The 18,244-nt window shown below is 45.1% G+C and overlaps 1 protein-coding gene across 1 annotated transcript in view; it reads left to right on the top strand.

Moving 5' to 3' along the window:
* The window catches only part of LOC127433192 (fibrillin-2-like), a 198,545-nt gene that overhangs the window by 140,514 nt on the left and 39,787 nt on the right, over nucleotides 1-18,244 (top strand). The window contains 3 exon segments of the mRNA XM_051684909.1: nucleotides 119-238; nucleotides 8,165-8,287; nucleotides 8,451-8,582. Coding sequence (XP_051540869.1) covers nucleotides 119-238; nucleotides 8,165-8,287; nucleotides 8,451-8,582 — 375 coding nt within the window.

The raw sequence follows: 18,244 nt of genomic DNA, 5'->3' as shown, positions 1-18,244 counted from the left end.
CATCATGTTTAACAAGAAGCTTCCCTTCACAACTTCTTCGCAGATGTTAGTGTATTTATTTATATTTCCTCACTGTATTGTTTGTGAAGTCTGTCTGTTTTTTCTGTGTGTAATGCAGATATTGACGAGTGTTCTGTTGGAAACCCGTGTGGAAATGGCACATGCTCAAATGTGATTGGGGGATTTGAGTGTCTCTGTAAGGAGGGATTTGAGCCTGGACCAGTGATGAGCTGTGAAGGTTAATTGACAAACTTAAGATGTGACACGTCTACCACAGTTTCACTCAAAGCACTTTTTATTAAGATGTCCATGTATGATTTAATCCAGGGGCAGGGACTAAAAACAATTCAAGAAGTAAAAACCAAAAACTAACGAAATTTTTTGCTGAACTAAACCAAAAACCAGTGAAAACTTTATTTTTAAATGCTGGTAGCTGGTTAAAGGTGCTGTAAGTGATTTTTGCATGGAAATGTATGCAAAAAATGTGCCTACTCCCTTAAAGATATTATTGAAGTAAGTGTCCTGAAATATCTCACCGGTCTCTGTGACAGCTGTAGACTTTGTAAACAGCAAATAAATATGTGTCTGCAGACAATGACGCCTTCTGCCTGTCAATCATTTTGCTTGTTCTCATAGTATTGTAGTTGCAGCGAATTACTGAGACTTACTGCCAATTTTATGCCATGTTGTTCATAACAGTTATCAGTTGAGGGCACTATTTTGCTGCTGTGTTTTAAACAACCATTTCCGCACGATGTCGGTCTCAATAAAGCTCATTTGGTATCTTTGGAGTGCGGGGTTTTGGAAAGAGGTGTTGTAGCTAATCCAACGGCTCAGTCTCGTGGAAGTAGAACGGCTGAAATCGCTTACAGCACCTTTAATAACATGTTTAAATTTGTTAAGATAATTTTCATATGAAACTAAAGACCAAAGGGTTTATCACAGTGATTTTTCAGAATTAGACCACTTCCTGTTGTCTGATAAAATGAGGCCTCTCTCTTTTTAGTAGAACATAATCATATGCTTTAATACTGAAGGAAACTGCTACATTACACATTGCTTTGCCTAATTTCATGTTCTGGATGTAGCATACCCTGACAAGCTGAAGACCTTTTTAACAACTATATATAATTACTACATATACATGCACGGTAGATCCAGATACAATGAAAAACAGTAGAGGTAAAAAGGACATTTCTCGGTTGTTTCCAAGTCTTTGACTGAGAAGCAGATAGGTTATTAAAATAAATTATCCATAAGGTGACATTTAGTCCAAACACGCCCATGCAGTGTGTGCAGGAGAGAGAGATGTTGACTATATATTGATTTTTGATGGCCAGACTTATATTTAAAATATTTAAAATATTTTTTAGGAAATGTTTAATATTAAAAATACATTTATTTGAAAGACAATACTTTATACAGGCTTCATTATATTATGCTTTTTATGATTTCTATGCTGCTAATTCCCCCACATACATTTAATTGCTTATTTTCGCTTATTGTGGTTGAGGCATGTCCCTTATTTTGAGCCTTTTTTTCCAGACAAGGTCCCTTGTTTTGCTTGCGAAATCTGGCAGCACTGCAACTGGTATATCACCCATCCTTAACAGTACCGTCATTTTAAAAAGAACATTATTAACCGTTATTATATTTCATTCTAACCTGTTACCATTTGGAAAAGAGGCAGCGGAACACAGGATCCGGAATGAAAAAATAAAATTTCTGCTGAGAACGAACCGAAAATAATAATAATAATTTATATTTATTTGCATTAATGAATTAATTTATTTAATCAGGGACAATACACATTAAGAAACATAATATCAATGTAAAATGTGCCAGATTTAGCCAAGATGGCCAATTTTTATCTGTAGTCCCTGGGCAGGTTGATGTTAAAAAGAAAGAAAAAAAGAAAGAGAGAGCGAGAGACAACTCAATCACACATCACATAAAAACTAATTTCAATTAATAAAAAACAAAATATTACACTAAATACCTATAAATGTTGACAGTTTTGATTTGACATCAACCAATTTTTTTGTTGTTTTGAGAAACTACCATGACTTGCTCAATGGTATGTTACAATCACCCCTTGTACTAGCTCTTGTGTACCTTCCTGTTATTTTATAAATATACTCCTTGAATATGGGTGGAGCAAAACCATTCAAAATCTTAAAAACCAACACTAAATTAGCAAAGTTTATCAGATGTTCCCAGCTAAAAAAAAGTATACTTAATTAAAATACCACAGTGATGGAACCTATTTGACATTTTATCTAATACCTTAAGAGCTTGCTTATAGACAGTTTCTACAGGCTTAAGAGTGGACTTACATGTTTATGTCCAAGTGGTCATGCAATATGTAATATGTGGAAGAATCATAGCATTCATGAATAACACTGCTGCATCTTTAGTCAAGCTGTTTCTAATGTATCTAAAACTGGCTAGATTGACTTTCACTGTTTTTTAAAAGAAAGCTGAGAATAAATAATTATTCCTAAATATTTAAATTCTTTGACTGTATCAAGCTTCTGTCCCTGAACATATACTTCTGGTTCAGTGTCAGAATTTGCTATTTTCGTAAAAAACATACATTCTGTTTTCTGGATATTTAGATGCAAACATGATTTGGTAAGCTAATTTGATATCTGGACCATTGCAGAAGACAATTTCTGTGCAGCCTATTGCGCATTTTCTGCATGTACAAAAGTAATAGCATCATCAGCATACATTTGACAGGTAACATCCAAAGGACAAACATTTGGAAGATCATTAACATACAAATTAAACAACAATGAACCTAAAATAGACCCTTGTGGAACTCCAACATTGTAATCTATATATTCAGATGTTGTGTTGCACACTCTTACACACTGTTTCCTATTCTCTTGGTAAGATTTAAACCACTTAATGGCACCAACTGAAACATTGAAATTTGATAGCCTAGCAAGTAAAATATCATGATTTACAGTGTCGAATGCTTTTTTTAAATCAAGAAATATAGCACCAACTACACCCCCTCTGTCCATCTTTACTATGATGTTTTCTAACAGAAAACAGTCTGCCATTTCAGTAGAGTATTTTTTTCTGAAACCAAACTGCATGGGATGAAAAGTCAGAAACTTTAGACATGACTGGAAGAATGCTTATCGGTCTATAATTACTGTCTGCATGATTTACAGATTTATAAATGTGACTACTCCATATTTCCATACAGGTGGAAACATTCTATGCGTTATTGATAGGTTAATGACCTGGATTAAAGGACATATAATTGATTCTTTATGGGTTTTTAAAAAGATCGAGTCTATTCCATATTTATTTCTGGTCTTAGAATCCTGAAGAGAGCTAATAATCTTGTCAACTTTTGCCTCAGACACCTTCTTAAGAGTGAATGTGGGCAAAGCGTTATTCTCTAATTTAAAACACTGAGTCTGTGGACAAAAGCATTAATTGAATCTACAAAATAATTATTAAAAGTATCTGCTATCACACAATGATCATGAATACGTTTTCCTTCCAACTCAAGTTCTGTATTTCTTACTGGCTTTTTATAATTTCCAATTTGGTTTCTCAGATTTTCCCGTATCAATTTAACATTCCCTGTTCCTCTAATAAAGTAATATAAAATTTTGCTTTAGCTTTTCTGATTTCACTTTTTACTTTATTCCTTAACTTATTAAAACTTAAAACTTTTCGTGTTCCAATCTATATTTAAGAAACGTCATGGTTATAGGTGTAACCTCCATTCCCTGATGGAGGGAACGAGACATTGGTGTCGATGTAGTGACACTAGGGGTCACTCTTGGGAGCCCGAGACACCTCTGGTCTTTGATAAAAGGCCAATGAAAATTGGTGAGTGGTATTTGCATACCACTCCCCTGAACATACGGGTATAAAAGGAGCTGGTATGCAACCACTCATTCAGGTTTTACGCTGAGGAGCCGATATAAGGTCCGGCCATTTCAGCGTTGTGGCAGGAGGGACCAACGTCTCGTTTCCTCCATCAGGGAACGGAGGTTACACCAGTAACCATGACGTTCCCTATCTGTCACTCACTCGACGTTGGTGTCGATGTAGTGACACTAGGGGTCCCTATACAAAACGCCACAAGGCTGAACTGTGTTACGTGAACTGGCGGTGTGTGGTGGGCAGACTTGCTGTGTGCCTCATAGCCAGCACACCAGGTCGACACGTAACCTCCCCCAACACAGTTATGAGTGTCGAACGGCCCTTTTTGGGGACAAGTCGACTACCCAGAGACAGAGACAGGCTTAACCCAGTCGTGGCCTCTTTCCCCTTCTCTTTTTCCACTCCCTAAAAAGAAGGGGGATTATCCAACTGGGCCGCCAGGTCTAGTCGGGGGTGTCCCTCCCAAGGGGAGGACACCGCGGAGACCACACCTCGCCCCAAGAGAGGGGGGGGTATTTAAGTGGAAGAATACATCACATGGTCTTTCCAACCATGTGGAGAGCCTTCAAAGTAGATCCTGCCCAATGGGGGAGGAGTTACTACAACATGGAGACTGGGGCAGAGGGGCTCTGCCCAAGGAAGACGCAGTTTGCCAGCAGGGAAATGAATTAGCGGAAGATATAGATCGCATGGGGTTAGCCTTACAGGGAACCACCACATGCGGAGCACCTACCCCAGAACCGGGCTCTTAGTTAGCGCGTGTACTGGGCCGGCAGCGAGTCTCTCCGAAAACTCGTCTGCCACAGGGCTCGGAGGAAGTCAACCAGGGAACAACTTTTGTGAACACTACTGGGAATTAACAGCGCACGTCTTCAGCTCAAAAGGAGGTGGAAGGCGCTATGTGCAAGTGATACACCCAGCCGGCTATCCCGGGCTCATCCGCTTGTGTTGCATGCCACTACCTGGGATGAAACCGGTTCCACCCGGAGGTTGTAGAACCTTGCAAAGGTGTTGGGTGTTGCCCAGCCCGCTGCTCTGCAATGTCTGTTAGAGAGGCACCTCTGGCCAGGGCCCAAGAAGCCGCTACACCACGGGTAGAATGGGCTCGTGGCCCTACCGGGGGCGGCATGTTTTGGGCGAGATATGCCATAGTTATGGCATCAATGAGCCAGTGGGCGATCCTCTGCCTGGAGACAGCGCTTCCTTTCCGCTGTGCACCAAAGCAGACAAAGAGCTGCTCAGAGACTCTAAAGTTCTGCGTGCGATCCAAATAGATGCGTAAAGCGCGCACCGGATACAGCAACGACAGGGCTGGGTCTGCCTCCTCCTGGGGCAGCGCTTGCAGGTTCACCACCTGGTCCCTAAAAGGAGTGGTGGGAACCTTGGGCACATAGCCCGGTCGGGGTCTCAGGATCACGTGAGAATAGCCCGGACCGAACTCCAGGCACGTTTCACTGACAGAGAACACTTGCAGATCACCTACCCTCTTGATGGAAGTGAGCGCAGTCAGGAGGGCAGTCTTCAAGGAGAGTGCCTTAAGCTCGGCTGACTGCAAAGCTCAAAGGGGGCTCTCTGTAGACCCTGAAAAACTACAGAGGTCCGATGAGGGAACGAGGCGCGGCCTGGAGGGATTCAGCCTCCTGGCACCTCTCAGGAACCTGATGATCAGATCATGCTTCCCTAAGGACTTACCGTCGACTGCGTCGTGGTGTGCTGCTATGGCAGCAACGTACACCTTCAAGGTGGAAGGGTACAGCCTCCCTTCCAACCTCTCTTGCAGGAAGGAAAGCACTGATCTGACTGCGCATCTCTGGGGGTCTTCCCGACGGGAAGAACACCACTTAGTGAACAGACGCCACTTAAAGGCATACAGCGCCTCATAGAGGGAGCCCTAGCCTGAGTGAACGTGTCTACCATCGCAGGTGGGAGACAACTTAGGTCTTCCGCGTCCCATCCAGGGGCCAGACATGGAGATTCCAGAGGTCTGGGTGCGGGTGCCGGATGGTGCCCCTTCCCTGAGAAAGAAGGTCCTTCCTCAGGGGAATTTGCCCGGGGGGAGCTGTCGCGAGGAGCGTGAGGTCCGAGCACCACGTCTGGGCCGGCCAGTAGGGTGCTTACCAGGACGATCTTCTCCTCGTCCTCCCTGACCTTGCACAGGGTCTGTGCGAGCAGGCTCACTGGGGGAAAACGCATATTTGCGAATGCCAGGGGACCAGCTGTGTGCCAGCGCGTCTATGCCGAGGAAGGCCTCGGTCAGGGCGTACCAGAGCGGGCAGTGGGGAGGATTCTTGGGAGGCGAACAGGTGCACCTGTACCTGTCGAATCGACTCCAAATCAACAAAACAAAAATGGAACATTTTGGCCATGATGTCCATCGTAATGTTTGGAGGAAAAAGGGTGAGGCTTGCAAGCAGAAGTACACCATCCCAGCCGTGAAGCATGGGGATGGCAGCATCGTGTTGTGGGGGTGCTTTGCTGCAGGAGGGACTGGTGCACTTTACAAAATAGATGGCATCATGAGGAAGGAAAATTATGTGTATATATATTGAAGCGACATCTCAAGACATCAGCCATGAAGTTAAAGTTTTGTCACAAATGGGTCTTCCACATGGATAATGACCCCAAGCATACCTCCAAAGTTGTGGCAAAATGGCTTAAGGACAACAAAGTCAAGGTATTGGAGTGGCCATCACAAAACCCTGACCTCAATCTGATAGAAAATTTGTGGGCAGAACTGAAAAAGCATGTGCGAGCAAGGAGGCCTACAAACCTGACTCAGTTACACCAGTTCTGTCTGGAGGAATGGGACAAAATTCCAGCAACTTATTGTGAGAAGCTTGTGAAAGGCTACCCAAAATGTTTGACCCAAGTTAAACAATTAAAAGCAATGCTACCAAATACTAAGAAAGTGTATGTAAACTTCTGACCCACTGGGAATGTGATGAAAGTAATAAAAGCTGAAATAAATAATTCTCTCTACTATTATTCTGACATTTCACATTCTTAAAATAGTGATCCTAACTGACCTAAGACAGGGAATGTTTTCTGTGATTAAATGTGAGGAATTGTGAAAAACTGAGTTTAAATGTATTTGACTAAGGTGTATGTAAATTTCAGACTTCAATTGTATATCATCTAATGCCTCTCTCAAATAACTGACCTCACCATTTGGTATTTTGAAAGGACCAAATATTCTATTAATATGACTGCCAAACTTTTCTTTGTCAATTTCCTTGCTGTAAGTGTCAAATTATGATCAGACAACCCTGTAATCATATTGAAACACTTTACTATATGATCAGGTTTATTACTAAAAATCTAATCGATTTGTGTTTCAGAATATCTGGTTATCTATGCTTTTACAAGTTGTGTCAAATCAAAACTGCTAGCTATATTTTTAAATTTTTTCCTATAAATTTTATCAAACCAATTAATATTGAAATCACCAATTAAGATAACTTCTTTAGTAGAACTACAAGCCTTAAGGAGTTTATATAATTTATCATAACATTTGGATGAAGGTGGTCTATAAATACCAATAATTATAAAAGACATTTGTGGTGAGAGGGAAACATGTACTGTACGTCTCCCAAGAGCAAAAGCAGGGTAAGAAAGATATATCCAGACAACGTCCAGCAAACCTTAGGCTGTTTAGCATTCTTTTTTTGCCAATTTATGTACCGGTTTGGGTGATTTACAAATGCAAAATCCGTCTTTGATATGCCGTTAATGTAATTGATTTCTTAGTCCAGAAAGACAGTCCAGGAGTGCCCCAACACGGCCGCATTGTGACTATCAAAAGCGCAATAATGTAAGTTATTGTGATAAAACGTCTAAGGTTTATCAGATTTTGTTTACATGATTTATGCAATTCAATGCTACATAGTTTATACCGATATAAGTTTAAAGTTCGATGAACAGGAGGCAACGTGGTAGCACCTGTCTGGCTACACACTGCCATCTTGATTGGATACATTCACATATCAAAGTGCATTAATAATTTTTGCAAATATTTGTCCCTGTCCAGGGGTGCAAACTCTGCTCCTGCAGAGCCACTGTCCTAAACCCTCCTCCAACACACATGCCTTTCATTCTCAAGTTATCCTTGATTACCTGGTTCAGGTGTGTTTGATTAGAGTTGGTGTTAAACTTTGGAGGAAAGTGTCCCCTTCAGGAGCAGAGTTTTACACTCCTGATTTAATCTTTCAGATTTGTAAGTTTTGATTGTGCAGTACTGATTGTGTTTCAGATGTGAATGAATGTGGTCAGAATCCTCTACTCTGTGCGTTTCGCTGCATTAATACTTTTGGGGCGTATGAATGTAGCTGCCCACCCGGTTACACACTGCGAGAGGACAGACGTATGTGTCAGGGTACGCCAGTAAAAATTCAATCATTGTGTTTTGTTTTAAATTTTATACTCTATACTGATCACAATATACAAGATTCATGTTAAAGGTACTCATTAACAGCTTTCAAAGATTGTATTATATTATTTTGAAAATAATTACATTTATGTACTATCTGTGTGTTAAGATGTGGACGAGTGTGCAGCAGATCTTCATAACTGTGACTCCAGAGGAATGGAGTGTAAGAACTTAATCGGCACCTTCATGTGTGTGTGTCTAGCCGGGATGATTCACAGGATGAATGAGGAGGTGTGTCAAGGTAAAATTTGAGATTATTTATTTTCTACAGCAGAATATCTCAAAATGTGCTACTCCCATACCTAAAATACAAAACGCATAGTCCCTATTAAGCATTACATATCATTTCAACGGTACATTTACTGTTAGTAGTAATCATAAATAGTCTTTATCCATAAAAAATGTAAATCATCTTCAATGAAAATTCCATGCCTTTGCATGAAGGCTTAAATGCGAAGGATGTTGCTCAGAAAGGTGTCCATCTGCATGTCCTGCTGCACAGTTTGATCTTTATCAAATTAATCTCTGAGAATGTTCTTTCAACTGCTGCATTGCTGAATGGGACTTCCAGCAGCAAAAGAGCAAAAGATTCAAGTTCATAAAAATCTTGGTCCCTGGCAGCATCCCTGTGATTTTACACATCAAATCAGAACTTCTTGGTTTCGCAGTCCTCTGTGTTCCCATGGAAGTGTATTCAAGACTCTTCACTGATGTTCAAGCTTTGCAAGGTCTTTTGTGTACAGTGGAAGAAAGAACATACACTGTGGATGGGATCAGTGAACCGCGAGACTTTAGTTGCTGCATACTGGTGGGTAATGTTCTCTGCAGCTGTTATGGGAGGGTTTGCATTATCCAGCTCTATCTGGAACAGGAAGCTGTAGTCAACCGCAGAGAGAGGTTGTCAAAGTCTATAATCTCTGACCATTGAGTCGTGTCCGTCAGGTTGATTTTTGCAACTCTTCGTTGTAGGCTTGTGATAGAATATGACATAGATAAATTGTGATCAGTTCATGAAAGAGCTTGCATGGATTTGAATTTTACAGCTAAAACATTTTGTTTCCTTTGTTCCTTCTAGAATGATGGGCCATAGGAACACTAAAAACAGATTTTAGACTGGATCTGAGCAAAGCTGAAATAGAATCTCTGCATTGTAGTTTATAATCGCTGCATAAAGTTGATGGTAGGTTTGCTGATGGAGGGTACAATGTCAAAACATCCATTTTTAAAAACACGCATCACATGTGATGAGCACTGCTAAATTGAGTGACACACATTTCACAGACACAACGTTGGGTTTGTGATAACCGAGTTGTGCTGGCCACGCATCGCACTGTATCTGTCAGTTGCGAGCCCGATGCATAGTTTAGGACAAAGCTTGTTCTCTTGCAAAAAGTTAAGTAAAGCATCTCTCTCGTCCAGTTGAATAATTCCAGCAAAAGATGACATTATGCGGCTGTTGATTTTGGCTGTAATATCAGATTACTTCAGCTAGCTGTTTATGCATACACACATCAGTTCTCTCATCGATAGTTAAAGAATACAGTTTGCATACAGAATCCTATATCCTTTAGTAGTTCCTGTTGCATATCCGGCCCAATAGCCTGCTTAATGAAGGCAGAACATTTAGTCTGGTGCAGTCGACAAGTTCTCCTAAATGATCCACTATCAAAGTGTGCTGCCAGTTTTAGCTTGGCTACCTTTACAGACCGGACAATTTTCACTGTGTTTATGCTTAAGAAAGGAAAAGAAATCTTGCTATGAATCAGATCACTTTGGTGTGCTCGAATCTGTTTTACAATTCCAACAGAAAGCTTTGGTTTCATCCCCCGTCACATACTGTATCCAATCCATAATGCCATCTTCACGTTCCCACTTTTTACTGTATTTTCACCATATTTTAACTGATTACCAGAAGGCATGGTGTCTTTCAGAGGTGGCTACTTCTGATTTAAATCAAGGGCGAACAAATGCAGAGCGCAAATAGAATTCAGGAAGTAAACAACAAATGGAGAAATTCATTTTTAGTGATAATATAATTTAATATAAACATTTAAAAAAATGGATTGTTAATCAATGGCAGATGCTTCTGTAGATGTCATATGATTTCAGCTTGATTTAAAAAAAAAATTTCAACACATAATCCTAGAGAGATTTGCCAGTCTTTTTCCATGGAAATGAAAATAGCTGCATTTGTAATTAAAGTAATCAAGCCAGTCTCCATATCAGAGCCCCTTCCTCACAAAAACCTCCCTACACTGTCAGTCATCTAGCAGACAGTCCCACCATTGGTAGTATATAAATTGGGTGAGAAAAATATTTGATGCAAACATTTTAGGTCAAGCTCTCTGGATGTAGGATGACACGCTCTATTTGTATCAGCCTTTAATGTTTTTATCATCTTGACGTGATGTCAAAATTACCAATTCAGTACGGAGTTCAGTACCCATACACTGTCTTGTTGGGTGGCTGCTTTCAAGCACTCATGCAAATGTGTGCACCTGCAAGTAGAGCACTCGTGACTCTTGATTGTGGCTGTGTCAATAGAGTCTGAATGGTCAAAATATCGTGGTGAGAAACTGTGTTGACTAAATACCAAATATTAAGATATATAACTCTGAAAACGTCATGGTTACTGGTGTAACCTCTGTTCCCTGATGGAGGGAACGAGACGTTGGTGTCGATGTAGTGACACTAGGGGTCACTCTTGGGAGCCCGAGACACCTCTGGTCTTTGATAAAAGGCCAATGAAAATTGGCAAGTGGTATTTGCATGCCACTCCCCCGGACATACGGGTATAAAAGGAGCTGGTATGCAACCACTCATTCAGGTTTTACGCTGAGGAGTCGATATAAGGTCCGGCCATTTCAGCGGGTAGTTCAGCGTTGTGGCAGGAGGGACCAACGTCTCGTTCCCTCCATCAGGGAACGGAGGTTACACCAGTAACCATGACGTTCCCTATCTGTCACTCACTCAATGTTGGTGTCGATGTAGTGACACTAGGGGTCCCTATACAAAACGCCACAAGGCTGAACTGTGTTACGTGAACTGGCGGTGTGTGGTGGGCAGACTTGCTGTGTGCCTCATAGCCAGCACACCAGGTCGACACGTAACCTCCCCCAACACAGTTATGAGTGTCGAACGGCCCTTTTTGGGGACAAGTCGACTACCCAGAGATAGAGACAGGCTTAACCCAGTCGTGGCCTCTTTCCCCTTCTCTTTTTCCACTCCCTAAAAAAGAAGGGGGATTATCCAACTGGGCCGCCAGGTCTAGTCGGGGGGTGTCCCTCCCAAGGGGAGGACACCGCAGAGACCACACCTCGCCCCAAGAGATGGGGGGATATTTAAGTGGAAGAATACATCACATGGTCTTTCCAACCATGTGGAGAGACTTCAAAGTAGATCCTGCCAAATGGGGGAGGTGTTACTACAACATGGAGACTGGGGCAGAGGGGCTCTGCCCAAGGAAGATGCAGTTTGCCAGCAGGGAAATGAATTAGCGGAAGATATAGATCGCATGGGGTTAGCCTTACAGGGAACCGCCACATGCGGAGCACCTACCCCAGAACCGGGCTCTTAGTTAGCGCGTGTACTGGGCCAGCAGCGAGTCTCTCCGAAAACTCGTCTGCCACAGGGCTCGGAGGAAGTCAACCAGGGAACAACTTTTGTGAACACTACTGGGAATTAACAGTGCACGTCTTCAGCTCAAAAGGAGGTGGAAGGCGCTATGTGCAAGCGATACACCCGGCAGGCTATCCCGGGCTCATCCGCTTGTGTTGCGTGCCACTACCTGGGACGAAACCGGTTCCACCCGGAGGTTGTAGAACCTTGCAAAGGTGTTGGGTGTTGCCCAGCCTGCTGCTCTGCAATGTCTGTTAGAGAGGCACCCCTGGCCAGGGCCCAAGAAGCCGCTACACCACGGGTAAAATGGGCTCGTGGCCCTACCGGGGGCGGCATGTTTTGGGCGAGATATGCCATAGTTATGGCGTCAATGAGCCAGTGGGCGATCCTCTGCTTGGAGACAGTGCTTCCTTTCCGCTGTGCACCAAAGCAGACAAAGAGCTGCTCAGAGACTCTAAAGTTCTGCGTGCGATCCAAATAGATGCGTAAAGCGCGCACCGGACACAGCAACGACAGGGCTGGGTCTGCCTCCTCCTGGGGCAGCGCTTGCAGGTTCACCACCTAGTCCCTAAAAGGAGTGGTGGGAACCTTGGGCACATAGCCCGGTCGGGGTCTCAGGATTACGTGAGAATAGCCCGGACCGAACTCCAGGCACGTTTCGCTGACAGAGAACGCTTGCAGGTCACCTACCCTCTTGATGGAAGTGAGCACAGTCAGCAGGGCAGTCTTCAAGGAGAGTGCCTTAAGCTCGGCTGACTGCAAAGCTCAAAGGGGGCTCTCTGTAGACCCTGAAAAACTACAGAGGTCCGATGAGGGAACGAGGCGCAGCCTGGAGGGATTCAGCCTCCTGGCGCCTCTTAGGAACCTGATGATCAGATCATGCTTCCCTAAGGACTTACCGTCGACTGCGTCATGGTGTGCTGCTATGGCAGCAACGTACACCTTCAAGGTGGAAGGGGACAGCCTCCCTTCCAACCTCTCTTGCAGGAAGGAAAGCACTGATCTGACTGCGCATCTCTGGGGGTCTTCCCGACGGGAAGAACACCACTTAGCGAACAGACGCCACTTAAAGGCATACAGGCACCTTGTAGACAAAGCCCTAGCCCGAGTGAATGTGTCTACCATCGCAGTTGGGAGACAGCTTAGAGCTTCCGCGTCCCGTCCAGGGGCCAGACATGGAAATTCCAGAGGTCTGGGTGCGGGTGCCGGATGGTGCCCCTTCCCTGAGAAAGAAGGTCCTTCCTCAGGGGAATTTGCCCGGGGGGAGCTGTTGCGAGGAGCGTGAGGTCCGAGCACCACGTCTGGGCGGGCCAGTAGGGTGCTTTCCAGGATGACCTTCTCCTCGTCCTCCCTGACCTTGCACAGGGTCTGTGCAAGCAGGCTCACTGGGGAAAAACGCATATTTGTGAATGCCAGGGGACCAGCTGTGTGCCAGCGCATCTATGCCGAGGAAGGCCTCGGTCAGGGCATACCAGAGCGGGCAGTGGGGAGGATTCTTGGGAGGCGAACAGGTGCACCTGTGCCTGTCGAATCGACTCCAAATCAGCTGGACCACCTGAAGGTGGAGTCTCCACTCTCCCTTGAGGGTAACCTGTTGTGATGGCGCATCCACAGCAGTGTTGAGGTTGCCCGGGATGTGAGTGGCTTGCAGCGACTTGAGGTGCTGCTGACACCGTTGGAGGAGACGGCGGGCGAGTTGTGACATAGAGCGGGAGCGCAGACCGCCTTGGCGGTTGACATATGCTACCGCTGCCGTGCTGTCTGTCCGAACTAGCACGTGCTTGCCCTGGATCAGCGGCTGGAACCTCCGCAGGGCGAGCATAATTGCCAGTAACTCGAGGCAGTTGATGTGCCAACGCAGCCACGGACCCGTCCAGAGGCCGGCGGCTGCGTGCCCGTTGCCAATAGTGCCCCAGCCCATTTTAGAGGCATCTGTCGTGACCACGACGCGCCTGGAGACCAGTTCTAGGGGAACACCTGCTCGTAGAAACGAGAGGTCGGTCCAAGGGCTGAAAAGACGGTGACAGAATGACGTAATAGCCACGCGGTGTGTCCCGTGGCACCATGCCCGTCTTGGGACTCGAGTCTGGAGCCAGTGCTGAAGAGGCCTCATATGCATCAACCAGAGTGGGGTGGCCACCGCCAAGGATGCCATATGCCCCAGGACCCTCTGAAAAAGTTTCAGTGGAACCGCTGTTTTCTGTTTGAACGCCTTCAAACAGGCCAGCACCGACTGGGTGCACTCGTTCGTAAGGCGCGCCGTCAAGGAGACCGAGTCCAACTCCAAACCGAGAAAAGAGATGCTCTGAACCGGGAGGAGCTTGCTCTTTTCCCAGTTGACCCGAAGCCCTAGTCGGCTGAGGTGTGAGAGCACCAGGTCCCTGTGTGCGCATAACACATCTCGAGAGTGAGCTAAGATTAGCCAGTCATCGAGATAGTTGAGAATGCGAATGCCCACCTCCCTTAACGGGGCAAGGGCAGCCTCTGCGATCTTCGTAAAGACGCGAGGAGACAGGGACAGGCCGAAAGGGAGGACTTGTACTGATACGCCTGACCCTTGAACGCGAACTGCAGGAAGTGTCTGTGTTTAGGAAGGATCGAGACGTGAAAGTACGCATCCTTCGGGTCTACCGCCGTGAACCAATCTTGATGCCGGACACTTGCTAGAATGCGTCTTTGTGTCAGCATTTTGAACGGGAGTCTGTGTAAAGCCCGGTTCAGTACTCCCAGGTCCAAGATTGGCTGCAACCCACTGCCTTTTTTCAGTACAATGAAGTAGGGGCTGTAAAACCCTTTCTTCATCTCAGCTGGAGGGACAGGTTCTATCGCGTCCTTCCGTAGGAGGGTAGCAATCTCCGCGCAAGGTAGCAGCATTTTCATCTTTCACCAAGGTGAAGTGGACACCGCTGAACCTGGGCGGATGCCCGGCGAAGTGAATCGCGCAGCTGAGTCGGACGGTCCGGACCAGCCCTCGTGACGGACTGGAAGGCGCAAGCCATGCGTCCAAGTTCCGCGCAAGGGGGACCAAAGGGACAACGTCATCGGATGTACCGGCAGGTGGGGCCTCGCGGCGGGGTGGAGCTCGAGGTGCCACACCACGTTGTGGCCATGCTGAGTCTGAGGACATCGAAGCACTTACCTGGCTCCTTGTGACCACCCCCAGAACAGCCTGGGACGGGGGAGGAAGAGGCCTGTCCTCGTGACCCGTGGAGACTGTCACATCGGGGGCGGATTTTTGCCACAGCTGGGCGCTCAGGGCGGGAGATCGCTGCTGGTGCGCCAACCTGCCAAATGGAGTGGTGGACAGTGGTCGTGATGCCAGCCGTACACACCAGATACGTGACCCAGGGAACAAGGAAACCACTCTTGCTGAGCTCTTGAGTACTGCAGCCACTTGGGCATGCAGCACAATTAAATGCAAAAGGTAACAAAAAGATGAAGATCTGCTTACCAGCTCCAGAGCAGCGGGTTTCGCTGTCCCTGGGTCGCCTGTCTCAAGGGCGCTTTGAAGCCTTTCACGGGTTCTGGGCGGCCGCAAGACAGGTGGCGTCTGCTTCCTGCGGTGGGCTCCACGCCGGGGCCAGGCCGAAGGGGCGGGCTGCGGCGGAGCCGGTGCAGTCACCGCAGGGGGACGCCCTTGGCGATGAGTAGATGGGGTGCGGGATCTTGAGCCGCGCCGGGGCAGGATATGCCGGCTAGCATCCATCTACTGCTCTACCATCGAGAACTGCTGGGCAAAGTCCTCGACGGTGCCGCCGAATAGGCCCGCCTGGGAAATGGGGGCAGCAAGGAATCGTGTCTTGTCGGCCTCACCCATCTCGACCAGGTTGAGCCAAAGGTGGCGCTCCTGGACCACTAGTGTGGCCATCGTCCGCCCGAGAGACCGCGCCGTGACCTCCGTCGCTCGGAGAGCGAGGTCAGTCGCCGACCGCAGTTCCTGCATCAATCCCGGGGCGGAACTACCCTCATGCAGTTCCTTTAGCTCCTTGGCGGACTTGCAGGAGAGCCATGGTGTGCAGGGCGGAGGCGGCTTGTCCAGCGGCACCATAGGCCTTGGCCGAGGAATCAATAATAAGCTTCAAAACTTTCAATTGCACACATTGTGTTTGGAACTATGGAAAGCTGAAGGGTACAAAAATAGTGTTTTTAAAAATCACGTGTTAAAGTTAATTGTGTTAAAAGCATGCAACTTCTGACCTTTAACCGTATCTGTAGCTGAAACAAAAGTTAGTGGGACCTTTAGCTTCAGTTATATTTAAAGATTTTAACTGTTGTATTTCAGTTTTATTCAGTTATACGATATTTAAAGTCTTTATAAATGACACCCTACAGATGTAAATTTGTATTATTCAATGAGTTTGCATGTCCACCTAGTCCCTGAAGCAGAAACAATAAACACATTGTTAATGGTAAACAAATTTGGCTTGCTGTCCGTAAAGGAGGGGGTCAAGGCTGAAGCATGTCTCGAGCTCTAAGTTCCAGTGAAAAGTAGTGAAAGCACTGCTTCATCAGTGGAATAGTTAAAACAATAGTAAAAGCTGCTTCTGTGGGAGCAGAGTGAAACCACTGCTACGACAGTGGAGTAGTTGAGACAGAATAGTAAAGTTGCTTCTGTGGGGACGGTAAGTTAAAGCCCTGCTGTGGCAGTGGAGAATATAGGACAGAAAACTAAAAGGTGCTCCTGCCAGAGCAAATTGAAAGCACTGCTGCATCAGTGGAGTAGTTGAGACGGAAGTGGAGGATTTAGGACAGCAGTAATGGTGCTTTGAGGGAGATGAATGGAATCATTGCTGCTTTATGCAAATAAGTTAAGTAAATCTGTCATGTGACTTCTGTGAAGAAACCGATCTGCAGACTCAATTGTGAAGGAGCATCACAAGTCCACGGACATCTGCAAAATAATGTGTCGAACTCAAACTGTGAGCACCTGTAGAGGGAATAGAAATAGTTATGTGGGCACTCCTGTAAGGGAAACAAAATGTTAGGAAGCGTGGTTTGCAGAATATAAATACATACCTTGATAGCACACATACATCACCCAGATGTTTATTTGATGTGTATGTTTACATCTGGAAAATGTATTTTTTACATCGTTTACTCATCTGCAATACGTCTATAAGGCGTAGGTCAATAGTGATGTCTCGTATGTCAGTAAGACATTTTTTTGATTTGGAATGTTTGTAAATCTGATCTTTTTAAGATGTTTAGCAAATGTTAATTAGATTGTGACGCTTTCCAGTTGAAAACATCTAAAAAAGACATCTCTGAGATATAAGTGTGCTATCTGGGTAACTTGCATTTACAACATTTGTGGATGATAAAGCAGTACAATTTAAATTCTTGCACTTGCTGAATCACCTCTCAAGTGCATTAAGCACTTGTGGCAATTAGGGTTGTTAATAAATAATCAATCATCTAACCCCAACCTAAACAAATCAAATAAGGAAACTCTTAAAAAATGTACTGAGGATATTGTTTCAATGAGAGGAGCACCTCATGCATCAAAGAGGTATAAGGGCCCTGGGCCTGAGGGAGCAGGCTTCCCTCTAGCCATTCAGAAACACAAGTCATTCTGAGAAGATTATATGAAGCTGTATGCATTGTGTATTTGGGCTCATTTGAACCAGAAGCATCTGCTCTAAGTCTTTCTTCTGACTGTCAGTCCAAATCCGATTTTTGTGCATTTCTGATTGGTATCTGATCACACTTAGCAAGTCTGACCGGCAGAAAATCACATGAAATACGATTTTTAAAAATCCATTATAAGCTACATTCATTTGTGGTTTTGAAATCCTATTCAAATCACATTTCTGGAAATCCGTTTTAGCTTGACCACTCTGATCAGATCTCAAGTGGCTTTTTGCAGTATGTCACTATTTCACTCTACGTAAAGGCACGTTATATGTCACGCATTGTTGCAGGAAACATGCTGGTAGTGGTGGCAGAAATAAGCTGTGTGGTGGCGGACTGTATGTCAAATTGAGAAAATTAGTAATAGAATCTTCCTGCGTACATTCTGAAGTTCGACAGCCACATCGTTTCATCAAAGGTAGCTACCACACATGCCCACCAGTCACTGCTAGTCTGTCTGGATCACACACCTCTTTAAACTATGATACCGGCGGAGATGGTAACATGAAATAAAGCAGCAAAATAAAAATTAAAAAATAATAATTTGGACTGGCAGTCTGAACATAGCTTAAGTGACGTGAGTGTTTTCGTGAAAATGCGATGATTTATTCATAGCTTGGTGCAACTTTAGGCTGTTACATATAAATACTCACC

This window comes from Myxocyprinus asiaticus, chromosome 43 (genome assembly GCF_019703515.2).
Source record: "Myxocyprinus asiaticus isolate MX2 ecotype Aquarium Trade chromosome 43, UBuf_Myxa_2, whole genome shotgun sequence".
Lineage (NCBI taxonomy): Eukaryota > Metazoa > Chordata > Actinopteri > Cypriniformes > Catostomidae > Myxocyprinus > Myxocyprinus asiaticus.
The sequence above is the reverse complement of the archived record's forward strand: the minus strand, read 5'-3'. Positions and strand labels throughout refer to the sequence as shown.